At 39.9% G+C, this 12,922-nt stretch overlaps 1 protein-coding gene across 2 annotated transcripts in view; it reads right to left on the bottom strand.

The window, feature by feature from the left end:
- PRDM5 (PR/SET domain 5) overlaps positions 1–12,922 on the bottom strand; it is a 690,485-nt gene that overhangs the window by 146,335 nt on the left and 531,228 nt on the right. For both annotated transcript variants that reach the window (XM_069242565.1, XM_069242566.1), the window contains one exon: positions 12,027–12,112. In XM_069242565.1, the coding sequence (XP_069098666.1) occupies positions 12,027–12,112 (86 nt within the window). The remainder of the gene's footprint in view (positions 1–12,026; positions 12,113–12,922) is intronic.

Here is a 12,922-nt window from a genome sequence, read left to right as displayed (position 1 = left end):
ACAAGGGCAAAATTCTATCTTTCAAGATTCAGCGACTCAGCAACAGGTTTTTACCTTCATAAATAATTTTATTTTTACACCTACTCTCATAAGCAGAATACTCAAATATCACCCTATGCTGACTACAGAAATTAAGAACTATCCTCAGCCTATCAGAATCTGTACACATAATGGAGTGTTGTAGAACACAAATCTATCCTTTCACCATGAAATCTCAACTGTGGTAAAAATACCTTGCTTTACCTCGGGCTGCTAAGAAGGACAGACCTGCTGCCCCAGTTATGTTATTACATGAAAGTGATAAAGGACTTGGGGCCAGATGTACGACCTAGACTTTTGTGACTCGCAATTTGCGACTCATTTGCGAGTCACAAATTGCGAGTCACAAAACAATATGTACAACAGTGTACCTCACACTGTTGGAGATTCCCAATGGGGTCACAAATTACCTACCTCATTAATATTCATGAGGTAGGTCGCAATTAGCAATCCCATTGGGAACGGCTGCATTCACAGGGATGGTGGCCTGCAGGGGACAGCAGACCGCCATGTCTGTGACTGCTTTTAGATAAAACAGTTTTTTTTTTGTTTTTTTTTAAATACAGCCCGTTTTTACTTAAAGGAAAACGGGATGCATTTCAAAAACAAAAATGGAAGGTTTTCTTTGCATTTCTTCGGAGCAGGCATGCCTGCTCCGAAAAAAGTATTTTTGCTACCTCCCCCTAAGGGGAAGGAGTCATGTAGGGACCCCTTCCCGTTTGCGAATGGGTTAGCACCAGTTTGAAATTGGTGCTAACTGCAATTGTTTTGTGACTGCATTCATGGTCACAAAACAATCATACATCGAACTGCGACTCACAATTAGGAAGGGAACACCCCTTCCTAATTGCAACTTGCAAAACCCTATTTGCAATTCGGTAAAGACATTACTGAATCCTAAAATTGGGTTTGTGCATTGTCAAATGCTTTTTTCTTGTTGCAAACCGTTTGAAATGAGAAAAAAGTTTTGTACATGTGGCCCTCGTTGAAGTCGAGACTATGGACCAGATGTACAAAAATGCAATTTTACATTTCTTAAATAGTGACTTCATAGAAATCGCTATTTAGGAATTGTAAAATACTATGTACAGAGATAGTGATTTCCTAATAGCGATTCCTACTTTGTAGGAACCGCTATTAGGAAATCTGTATTAAGAAATCCCATTGCATCATAGTCAATAGACCGGTTTTGCATTTCCTAAATAGTGATTTCGTATTAAGAAATCACTATTTAGGAAATGCGAAACCAGGGATGGCAAAGGGCAGAAGGCCCACCTTGGTGCACCAAAAATAGGGGGCATCTGTAGAGCACACATATGCCTAAGGGGCATGTGTGTGCTCTATTGCAATAAAATAATAGCTTTTTTTAATTGCACCTGGTTACTACCGACTTTAAGTCAGTGGTAATTGCATCTCCTAAATGTACAAGTCGCATTTAAGAAATCTTTTGTACATCAGAATAGGAATCGCAAATAGGAAATCCTATTTGCAATTTCCTATTCCGGGAATCGCAAGTTGCGATTTCTACAAGGTAGAAATCACAATTTGAGATCTCTTAAAGGCCTTTGTACATAAGAGAGGACCGTTTTGCCCTTCTTAATGGTCCGAAATACCGATTCAGACAGTTAAGAGATGCAAAAGGGCTTTGTACATCTGGCCCTAAATTTCTTAACTACTGTCTGGAGGAAGCCCAAAGAAAAAAAGAAATAATTAAAAAAAGTCTACAAAACTAGATAGATAGACTTTGCATAGGAATTCGAAGCACAGCTACCCGGTGCTCCATAGTCTTCTTTCTCCCGGGGGCTCAGAGAATGACTGTTTTCGAAGCACAGTAGGGACATGCCCCAATATCCTTAGAGTCACTTTCCAGAACTATACACCAAGTCAAATTCTGAGTTTCAGCAATGCCAGCATAATCATTCATGTCAGATTCAAGTGCAAGTAACATGGAGACAATTTTTTCTGAGAGATAGGAGCACAGTTCTGAAATTGAATGCAACCAGATATATGGTATCAATCGAATCTCTTTGGTATGTATCAAGTCCAATTTGCGATTCGGTAACTTCTTACTGAATTGCAAATTTAATTTGGGACTACGTACCGATTCGGTATTAGGAAGGGGCATGTCAAGGGTGTCCCTTCCTAATACTGAATTGCAGAGGTATGTATGATTGTTTTGTGACTATGAATGCTGTTGCAAAACAATTGCAGTTACCACCAATTTCAAATTGGTGGTAACACATTTGTAAAGGGGAAGGGGTCCCCAAGGGACCCCTTCCCCTTTGTGAATTCATGTGGAAATTTTTTTTTAGGAGCAGGCAGTGGTCGCACGGACCACTGCCTAATCTTAAAAAATGAAAAGAAAACTTTTCATTTTTCTTTTTTAAACGCAACCTGTTTTCCTTTAAGGAAAATGGGCTGCATTTAAACAAAAAAGATTGCTTCATTTAACAGCAATCGCAGACATGGTGGTCTGCTGAGCCCAGCAAGCTACCATCCCTGTGATTGTAGCCATTCGTGATGGGTCGCACAATTGCGACCTACCTCATGAATATTAATGAGGTAGGTCAAGTTGCAAGCCCTTGCGAATCGCTGTATGAAACTCCTGGAGTTTCATACATTTCAATAGCGATTACTTAAGTGCGATTCACAAAAAATCACAATTTGGTAATTGCTATTGGAAAGAATGATATATCTGCCCTTAGTTGCTTTCAAGAACATTTTGAAAATCAGAATCATGAAAACAGTCTTTCCTTCCAACCACAATATTGCCAGCAATTTACTCACGCCAAAGAAGAAAAACGTCCAAATAAGTTAAATTCTATTCCAAACGATACCTGGATTTGAATATACACTTGACTTCCTTTAACTCTTGCAGACACAGGTTTCGTAGAAAGCAAGAAGAGCCCAGCCATTGTTCTATAGTGGTTTTAGATTGTGGTTCTTTGCAAAATAATTAAATACATAATTTACATTTTGGTGCATTAGTCATTTTATAAATTCAACACAAGGTTCCCTGTAACAAGAAAGGAAACAGAATACTATATTCAATTGATGATTTTTGTATCCATTATGTTCTCTTTAGTGTGCTTCTACCCTTCAGCTCCACGTTCCTCTCTCTCACATGTGTTTCTCTTCCACATGCTCTTCTCTCTCTGATCTGTATTGTGTACTTCCCTCCCATTCATGTTGCTTTAACCACCCTCCAAGTGACTTCCCCTACCTGTACCCTTCCATGTTGTTCCCCCCCTCCCACACCCACTGTGTTGCGTCCCCTCTTCTGTTTTGGAAAAAAGGCTTTCACCCTATATTCTTTCATTATTTACCGATCGAACTAAGATAAGCAGATAAAACAAGCATTTGCAATAAAATAGTACCTTGATCATGTTGGGAGCAGCGGACAGGCATTAATTAAGTTTGAAATTAATTAGTGCTTGATCCCTGCTCCACATAGAGGAACGGAAATGATGCCAGAAATGCCATGACGAATTACGAGGCTACAAAGACAAGTGACACGCAAACCAACAAATGGTGAAGGACAGGCAGGCTCCAATCCCTTTACTGAACACAACAGTGTCTCGCATGCGAGACGCATGCGCTAGCGCATGTACTCGCAGGCTCGACCCTAAAGAAAAAATTGTCTTCGTCATTTTGTTGGCATGTACACCTATAAAATGACGCAGTCACAACATCATATCACCTTTTTTTTTGTTCCCCTCTAGCCATGTTGCACACCCTCGGTGATGCTGCACAACATCACAAAAAGCCATGGATCAAGCTAGTAGGTCCCAAATGCGAGAATTATTGGCATTGTCAATGCCTGTTGACGGCTGCCCAGACTAAAGACATCTTGTCCAGAATAAAAAAGATGTAATGTGTCAAGAAGCTCACCCTGCATATATAATTACTCCGTAATATTTACCAAAACAACATTGTTAGGGTAAGTATGCACAGCGAAGTATAGTTTTACTCTTCTTTAGCTCTTAATTTACTTACTTTGACAATACGTTGGTAGTCTATATTGAAGTACTGATATAAGTGCGTGCCAGTTTTCTAACATCAATATTGTGACTCCACACCAAAACGAAACCTGTTTCTTGTCCCTATTCTCAGTCACATTGTGTGCCATTTATACAATTGTAGTGAACAAATATAAGTGGTCTTGGTGTTAAGGGGCTGTTCTGAGACTTTTGGAAAGACCATTGTCCCAAACAGTCATCTGCACAAGATATCACTTTCAAGCAACCACATTTCTGAATAGGCACCTGCAGCCTAATCAGCAGTTTGACTCTGGTATTGATGAAGCCAATACCCAACTCATCACCCAGATATCTTCCACATCCTGCTGAATTCCTTTTCTGCCATCAAGCAGCCTTACTTATTATAGATTCATATTCATCCTCAGAATGGAAATCGTACCTGAGGTGGGCAGAGAACCCATCCATAGGGACTAATTAAAGATGAAATCCAAATGGGCAAGTGGATCAGGCCGCATATTCTGATTGTGCATGTGTACCCATGCTGCCTTACATACCTTCTGTCTCCTAGTCTGCTGCTGCCAGGACATCCACCCTCTTTGACATCCCACACTTCCAACAAAGTAAGGTGCACGTTTAGAAAATGGCATCAATGTACCAAAATGTCATAATAAATGGAAACAAAGAAATCGTAGACTCTTGGATCACTTGTTAAACATGTCAATACAATGCACTGTTTTTTTTGTATTTGGCATTGGGGACTGGGACAGTGCCTGCCAGGAGTGTCCAAAAATGGCCCTTTCACACCTGACATAAATGTGAGTTATCTTTGGTTTGGATGCGGTCCATGCCAGACCAAGCCCTTGTTTATAAAAATATACTTTGCTGTATTGCAGTACATGCATAGGACATAAGGTTTTTCCCTGATCAGCCCAATCCAAGGTTCTGTGCCATATTTCCACATTTTTCCCTCATTATTGTTGTGGTACCTATCAGTTTCTCGATGCTTTATTTAGAAAGTATAGGTAACTCGCTTTGATAATGTTCTGTGCACAAGCAGAACCCAGTTACAATGTCGTATCTTCAGAGTTGACATTCACAAGAAGTAATGCTCTCTCCCTACCTCTCCACACTTTTGAAGACCCGCAGGTGAATGTTTTGCCAATCAAGCTAGCTAGTACAGGTCTATGGTGCACTATACAACGCCCCTTCCAACTCTGGGAAATGGTGGAAACTTGGTTAAAATAAGCTGCTATGTTTTGGTTGTTGAAATATATTTTTGTGTCAGCCTGAGATTTCCAAAATGCAAGCGAAAAGCTATTATCGGTTGGAATGACACCATAAAAAACAAAGTATTTACTTTTTTAAAAAAATTCTCAGAAGAGACAAGCCGCATCTAGACTCTTCTCACCACATGTTTGCACTGGGACAAAAGCCAAGCAAACAGTCATAACACAGCGAGCGAAAGCATTAACTTGGTGGGAGGGGGAAACCTGTAAAAGCAGGCGCATTTCCAAAGCCCTTTGAAACTTGGAAAGGGATGTAGTTTGATGGAGCTCCTGGGAGTGTGGGATCCAGATGCAGAGAAGGCTTCTCAATTTAAAGTCCACACCACGGAATTCATATATACAGTAAAATGCCAGTTGCCTAAAAATGAGTCAAGATTATGAATTATGAATTAGAGCAGTAAGAATGGTGTGAAGATAATTACTCTGGTATTTGAACTTTGCCGCTGTAATCAAGAATGATGTATAGAACACTAAGGCACGCAGGAATATTAAAATAAGGTGTCTAATGATAATGAGAAAAATGAAGTACTGAGAAAATTCCCGGTTAAGGCAACAATTATCTCCTACTCACAGCGGTTCTATTGTAGCCATATGGCAATAAACCTGCCCATTCAGTGTTCATAGAGTGTATCCAAAATGTTTCTTTAGCGTTGTTAGCACAGATTTATGCTTGGAAGTAATCTTAGGAGAGGAGGAGCCGAACAAAGAAATGCGAAATTGTGGAAACAGAATTGAAGAGTTATTTCACTAAGGAAGCAAAGAACTATGGTTACTAAAATGTTTAAATGTTTGCGTAAAGATTTCATTTGATTTTTTTTAAAAGTAAAGTTTTTAGCCCTATAGATACTTCAGTATAAACGTGCAGCATTCTGAATATAACATTCGCATAAAATCGGCGCATATTCCAAATATGTCAGTTTGTCATGAGTATAAGTACAATTAAAAGCAAATGTTGCTGTTAGTGCCTTCCTCAAGGGCCCAGATGAGACCGTTTAAACGAGTCTCACCTCATGATAATGGTAACTTTGGGCATGCAGACCTGCATTACAGAATCCACAGACACCTCTAAAGATGTACAGTCAGGCTGTATCATGTTAACACTGCAAGACATTAAGCTCTAGCACAGTTTAATCCAAGAACACTGGAAGACAGGCTTCATTATAGCCCGGAAGGAACTGCATTATTGGAAGGGTCTCAGGCAAAGTCTTACTTGGCATGAATCCTCTCAGGTCAAACGCTTCACCTGTGGCAAATGGTGGTCACTTATTACCCCACTGTGATTTCATAAGTAGTAGGCATGGAGTGACCTGAAAATTGTTTGACCGCTTAGCATAGCTTTTGTGGGTGAATTAAAGCAACAACAGCGTCGTAGAGAGGTGTTTACCAATCTGCCGGTTAGCACCAGTGTTGTGTGGTACTAATGCCTCAATAGGAGACTTCTACTATTTGGCCTGCCATGTGAACACATTTAGTCTAGCATATTTCATTAAATATTTCTAACACATGAAGATTTTACTTACAATGATGTACACTATTCTGATAAAACATGTCTTTTATAACTATGGGTCTGATTTAGAGTTTGGGGGAAGTGGTTACTGCGTCACAAAAGTGACGGATATCCCGTCTGCTGTACTACTGTCTCCATTGGATGCAACGGAATCGTAATACAGTGGATGGGATATCCATCACACTTGTAACAGAGTAATCCCATCTGCCAAACTCTAAATCTGTCTCTAAGACACAAATAACCACAACCACCAAAATCTACAGGAAAATAGGATCTCAGCATGCATTGTCAAAGGCATGTGTAAATGTGTCCAATGCAATGTACTGTTAGGGTGAATAGGTACATGAAAATATCATTAGGGCATGGTTCAATATGACATTTCTTCTTTTAACTATGATAACCCTTACCTTACTGTAAGTTTCATGGATATGCCCTTAATAAACAACAATACATCTAAATCAACCTAAATAAAAATATTTTTTGATGATTCAGAAAAAATGGCAAGGATTGTACCCTTTTAGACCTATGTTGTACACCCTTGCACAAAAATAAATAAACCCCGTACAGGAGGAAATACGGTTTCAGTAGAGTAGAACACACAGAAATAGAGTTTCTTTACAAGACAGGGGCAAGGGAGGGGTTGAGAAATAATATCAGGAATGAAGCTTTTATGAAAATAGTAGTGACTGATTGAAACAAAGTAGGAATCAATACACCAGAAAAAGTGTAAAGTGTGAATATAGAAGTCTACCAATTATTACTTACTAATCTCTGGGGAGTCAGTAGAAGTCATTATGCTATCACGAGAGAGAAAGAATGAAAATATAGATCAAAGCCTTCCTTCTTGATGTGGAAAACCTGGGCCAAGTCTTGTAGGAAGGATCCATGACAGCTGTGGATGATCATCATTGGTACACTGCCTTAAGCTTTCATTAACCAGCTCACTGTCAAAGTAACAAGCTCTGCTCCCTTCTTCTTCAGCTAGTGCCTGCTCTTGAGAATTGCCATAAAATATGCCATCCTAGAACTGAAGACTATGTCATACAGATTGAGGTGCCTTCTTGTAAAGGCTACATTGACTGTACTGTGATTGAATGTGAAGGTACATTTTCTAATTAAAATATTGTGTATAAAATTAAATGTGCAGAAATAATATGTAGGCCAGAAAATTAGAATGAAATGCATTTTTTAATTTTCTCTTTTGTGTTATCCTAGCAACTGAAAAGGACAGGGCAACAATAATCGCTAGTCTTTTGTGGCAAAATGTACCATCAAGCACATATTTTTCCTGATTTGTCATGAGTGACCTAGGTTAAAATGTATTATGAATAACTGATGAAAATTCTTTAGAAACTTTAAAAATCAACCATGCTATGAAATATATAATTCTTTTAACCTTCATACGTTCTATCTAATGAATAAAATGTTAGTAATATCATAAAATGTGTTTCTTTATGAATAGACTGGATAGAAAAGAACATATGGGAAAGGAAATATGAATTGCAAACATGCATTACACTAACTATGAACTTGTTCCCTCTTGTTTCTTGAAATGGTCAGAACTGGCATCCAGTAGATAGTTTAGTTTCAATGTTAAAACAAAATAAATGAAATGTTTCTTAGCTGTTTTGCCGGAGACATTAGTTGACAGAAGCTGTCCTGTTCTCAGGAAGACATCAACGTTGATTGGTCGAACGAGTGGCGGAGACGAAGAAAGAAGATGCACATTTCAAAATTGTGTGATTATGAAATGTGTGCTGTTAGATTAGTGTGAGAATGCTTTCAGGGATTATTTTCAGGAAACTCTATTCAGGAAGGCTTTAGTAGAGAAGTTTTGGAGACTTGGGCTCTTTCAGCAGCAATTCTCTCCTCCATTCTGATACTCTGTGATTTCTCGCAGACCCTCTCTAAGATACTACTTTCAGATGTTTTCTTTTTGACACTTAGATTCAAATCCAAGACTTTTGCCTGAAACATATTTTGCTCTAAAACTGAGGGGCAGGTTTAAGAGCCCCTTGCACCATATATTGACACATTAGCATCATTTTGTATGCTAATGTGGTGATATTATGTCAAAAACACCACACCATATTTACAAAGTGGTGGAATGCATGCATTGCGCCATGTTGTAACCCTTTGCCCCACATTATGCATGTTCCATGCATAATGTATGCAAAGGGGGTGTTTCCCCATTAGGGGGGCAAACAAATGGCACAAAGAATTCTAAAAGATTTCTTTGCACCATTATTAGCTGCAACTTTTAATGCCTGCTCATAGCAGGTGTTAAAAGGGGGCACACCATCGGTTACAATGGGCCCTATGTACTGTTCAGGGTTACGCCAACATTTTGGCGCTAACCCAGAGCAGTACATCAATAGCATCAAACTTTTGATGTTATTGACCCCTGCCCTGCGCCATGGTGTGCCGTATTTTAAATACGGAGCACACATGGTGAAGGTAGGGGGCGCAAAGGGGCGCAAGGAAAGTAGAGCTGCACTGCGTGTAGCGCCACTTTTCTTAAATCTGCCCCATAGGTTCTAAATGCTTTCACATCTTTGATTTATGAACTCTTCATGTGTTTCTCTAACTAATTGATTGTTCTCTTTTATAAAACAATCCTCTAGATTAGTGAATTTAAATTGTATGGAGTGCGCTTCATGCATTGTTCTGTTTAACTTTTATTTATTTTCTTTTGATATATGATTTCTAAAATTCTGTCAATAAAGATGAAAAACTAAGACAATTTTATATGAAAAATACTTAACCTTCTTCAAACTCTCATTGTTGATTCTTAAAGAAATGCCCTTGATATACTGAAAAATGTTAAATGTTTTGATTGCAGCTTCTCCCTGTCTCAAGGTTTATTGTCTGGGGTCCAGTAGTAAAGCGGAAGGTTTGTTAATTGAAAAGAGAGGTCTACAACTTTTTGCAGAATTCAAAAAGAGAGTATGAAGCTCTGATGTGGAAAGGGAGTTCTTTACATGCATTAGGAGCAATGCAAAAGAACACGTGGTCTCCTGATCTGGTTCTGTGTATGCGTGGGATGTTGGGGATTAGGACTCCTGAAGAATGGCAGATTCTGGATGATTGGTGGAAGGAGATGGGACTGTTGAGGTGGTAGGGCCTGAGCTGTAAAGTCCCTTAAATGTGTGTGTGAGGAATTTGAATTGAGCTAGATTGTGTATTGGAAGCCAGTGTAGTTCTCCGAAGTGTGATGTAATGTGAGTTCTGTGTGGGAGGTTGAGGATGAGGCTGGCTGCTGGGCTCTAAAGACTTCTAGTGAGTTTCTTGGAGATCCCGGCATATAGGGTGTTCCCATAGTCCAACTTGCTGGTGACTAGGGCATGAGTGACAGTTTTTCTTGTGTTGTTTCAGAGCCATTTGAAGATCTTCCACAACATCCACAGAGAATGTGGGAGCAGGATGCAGTGACAGTGTTAACTTTACAGTCATGTCCAATTTGCTTTTGATGATTATTCCCTGGTGTGGGTTCTGAGTGTCGGTCCGGGGTTGGCCAGCCACCAGCTGGAGTCTGAAGAACATAACTACTTCTGTCTTGTCCATGTTGAGGTTGAGACAGCCAGATAGCAGCTTTGGTCATGCAGGCTATGAACTAATTTCTTGTGCTGGGGATCTTGTCTGAGAGGGAGAGTATGAGTTGCCTGTTATCAGCATAGGAGAGGATGTTTGGTGTTGTCTGCATGGACGACATTGGCGAGAGAGATCACGTTTGCATTGAAGAGTGTGGGGCTGAGTGAAGATCCTTGAGAAACTCTGCAGATGAGGTTGCAGACTTCTGAGGAGGCTGACAGCTTGAGTTCTATCCATTACCAAAGATCCATCAATTGGGAAAGCAGTTTTATGTCTCCTTTATCCAACACCAGTGATGGCACGGAAAAGGTGAAAACTAGAAATGGGCAAACTAGCTTGGTTTAATTCTGAATTACCTCCACTTTGATGGTTTCTAGGGTTAGAAAACATTTCCAACTTTTTGTAAGTTCTGTCGTTAAATTCCCAACTCAGGCACTTTTTAACGGCAGTACTTGAGAGTATCAAAATCCATGGCAGGATCCCATCAGCTGTTTTTAATCCCTGAGTGGAAATGCAGGTCTGTGCATTCTCTTAAAGTCGGTGAGTGATAATTTTTTTTAAATCCTTCCCACTTTTTTTGATAAAAGGCAAATAACAGTCTTTCTATTATGTTCATAGCAAATCAAGCTGTTCTGCTTTAGACATAGACTGGATTTTGTATTAAATTTATAGATGCAGATAATTTTTAAATACAGGAGGCTTCACTGATCTATGAGGCCCTGCCAGAGGGCTTCAGACATTGCTGTGCAATGTATGGGCATATCACTCAATGTAAAGGCTCAAAAATTAAAACATTGACGGGGGAGAAGATTTCTGAATCCTATTATAAGTCTGTGAAAAGGTTGTGGAGCCCAAAAAATGCTCAAATATTCACTGGTGCATCATCATGTACCTAAATTCACATACATATATAATTAATTCTGAGCAGGTACTCCAGCGTCTAGTGAAGACCACCATATGGAAGGTCCCTGGAATGCTGCTGCACTCTGTGAATGGACTAATATCTAATTATTTATCTGAATGACCGCAAATTCCATTGGCGTCCACTGGAGTCTGCTTGATGGATAACTGGTGAAAGCAACTTTATGAATCTAAACTCATAAAAAGAGCCCCCCTGCACCTGATATTAAAATTAATTATTATCATTATTATTGAAGCTACTGCATTCCCACAAATAACTGCTGTTCACAGAGTAAGGAAAGTAAAAACAAATTACAAACCATCTTCGCATTCCTTCTCTGAATACATTTTCTAAAGCAAATAATTAGTGAAAGAACTTTGGCGATCCCAGGATTACAGGTGGCAAAAGAATTGGCAGTGTTTACAGGATGCAAATATTTTGAAAATACTGGATTCTTACAGACAGTCTATTCTGTACAAAAGTCAGAGGAAGGTGGTGATTTACACATGACATCTGCTGTGTTCATAAAAGAGGATTACACATACTCCACGTTTCTAATAGTCAAAGATCAAACGGGCTTCCGACTCCAAAGATGACAGATTACTTCCAGAAAGGGGCATTTCACTGCTTCTCTTTAAAAAACAAAAAAAAACTTCACCTTTAAACACTGCACTGACAATCAGGGCTGGGAATTGCTTCCAAACGGGTTAGCCAGTCCTTACCCTTGTGTGAGTACGAATGTGCATCTTTAATCCGTCATTCTTGCTGAAAGCCTTGTCACAGTACGGACACTGATAGGGGCGCTCACCTGCAAAAGAGATAAGCATCGGAGTCAAAAAGTGCAGGTGAGAGAGAGGGCGCCCTGCATCTGTAAATCAAGGATGTTCAGTAGGACCAAGTCACGGGGAGACACAATCTTCTGGAATCTTGTCAGCATGAGTGTATTACATCAACCCAAGCCATCCCTGGCCCAATTCACAAAGATATTTTTGAAACATTGTGTAATTGTTCTCACAAAATCCCAACCATACATATGTCTATTCATAACGTGCAAATGTTCCTCAACCTTATAGGTCTTGCCTAGACAGCGAATGTGCTATCAATTTGAGACCTTTTGTTTACCATTGGTGGGCTTCATTGTCACTTTCATGTCCTTGCTTCTTAGAGTTCAGCTCCCTCAGGCTTCTTTCCTGTTCGTATGTTTGTCCCTCTGCTGGTGCATGGATGCATTACTTGTGTCCTTCCACTGCTCATTTCTTTTAGGCGCTATTTTATTATTTGCCTTTAAGCTGCGAGAGTATATTTTTGATCTGTCTCCCTTGCGTACTTGCCCCCATCTTTTTTTATTGCACACTGACCCTTCGCTGTGCGTGTGATTGCCCTAGCCCCTTGCTTCCACCCTCTGTTGTTGCCAGCTTGCCCCAGCTCCTCCCTCAGCCCTCCATTGTCCCTCTTGATCCCTACTTGCCCTCCCTCCATGTCATCTACCGCTCCCTCCCTTCCTCCCTTTCTCCCATTGTGTTACCCCCCCCCATTCCCCTGCTTCATTAGCATTAAAAAAAGCACTGTTACGCTCCCAGTACAGACTGCGTCACAGCACATGCTTTTTTTGTTTTAG

Source organism: Pleurodeles waltl, chromosome 1_2, assembly GCF_031143425.1.
Source record: "Pleurodeles waltl isolate 20211129_DDA chromosome 1_2, aPleWal1.hap1.20221129, whole genome shotgun sequence".
Lineage (NCBI taxonomy): Eukaryota > Metazoa > Chordata > Amphibia > Caudata > Salamandridae > Pleurodeles > Pleurodeles waltl.
This window is presented reverse-complemented; position numbering and strand designations above follow the sequence as displayed.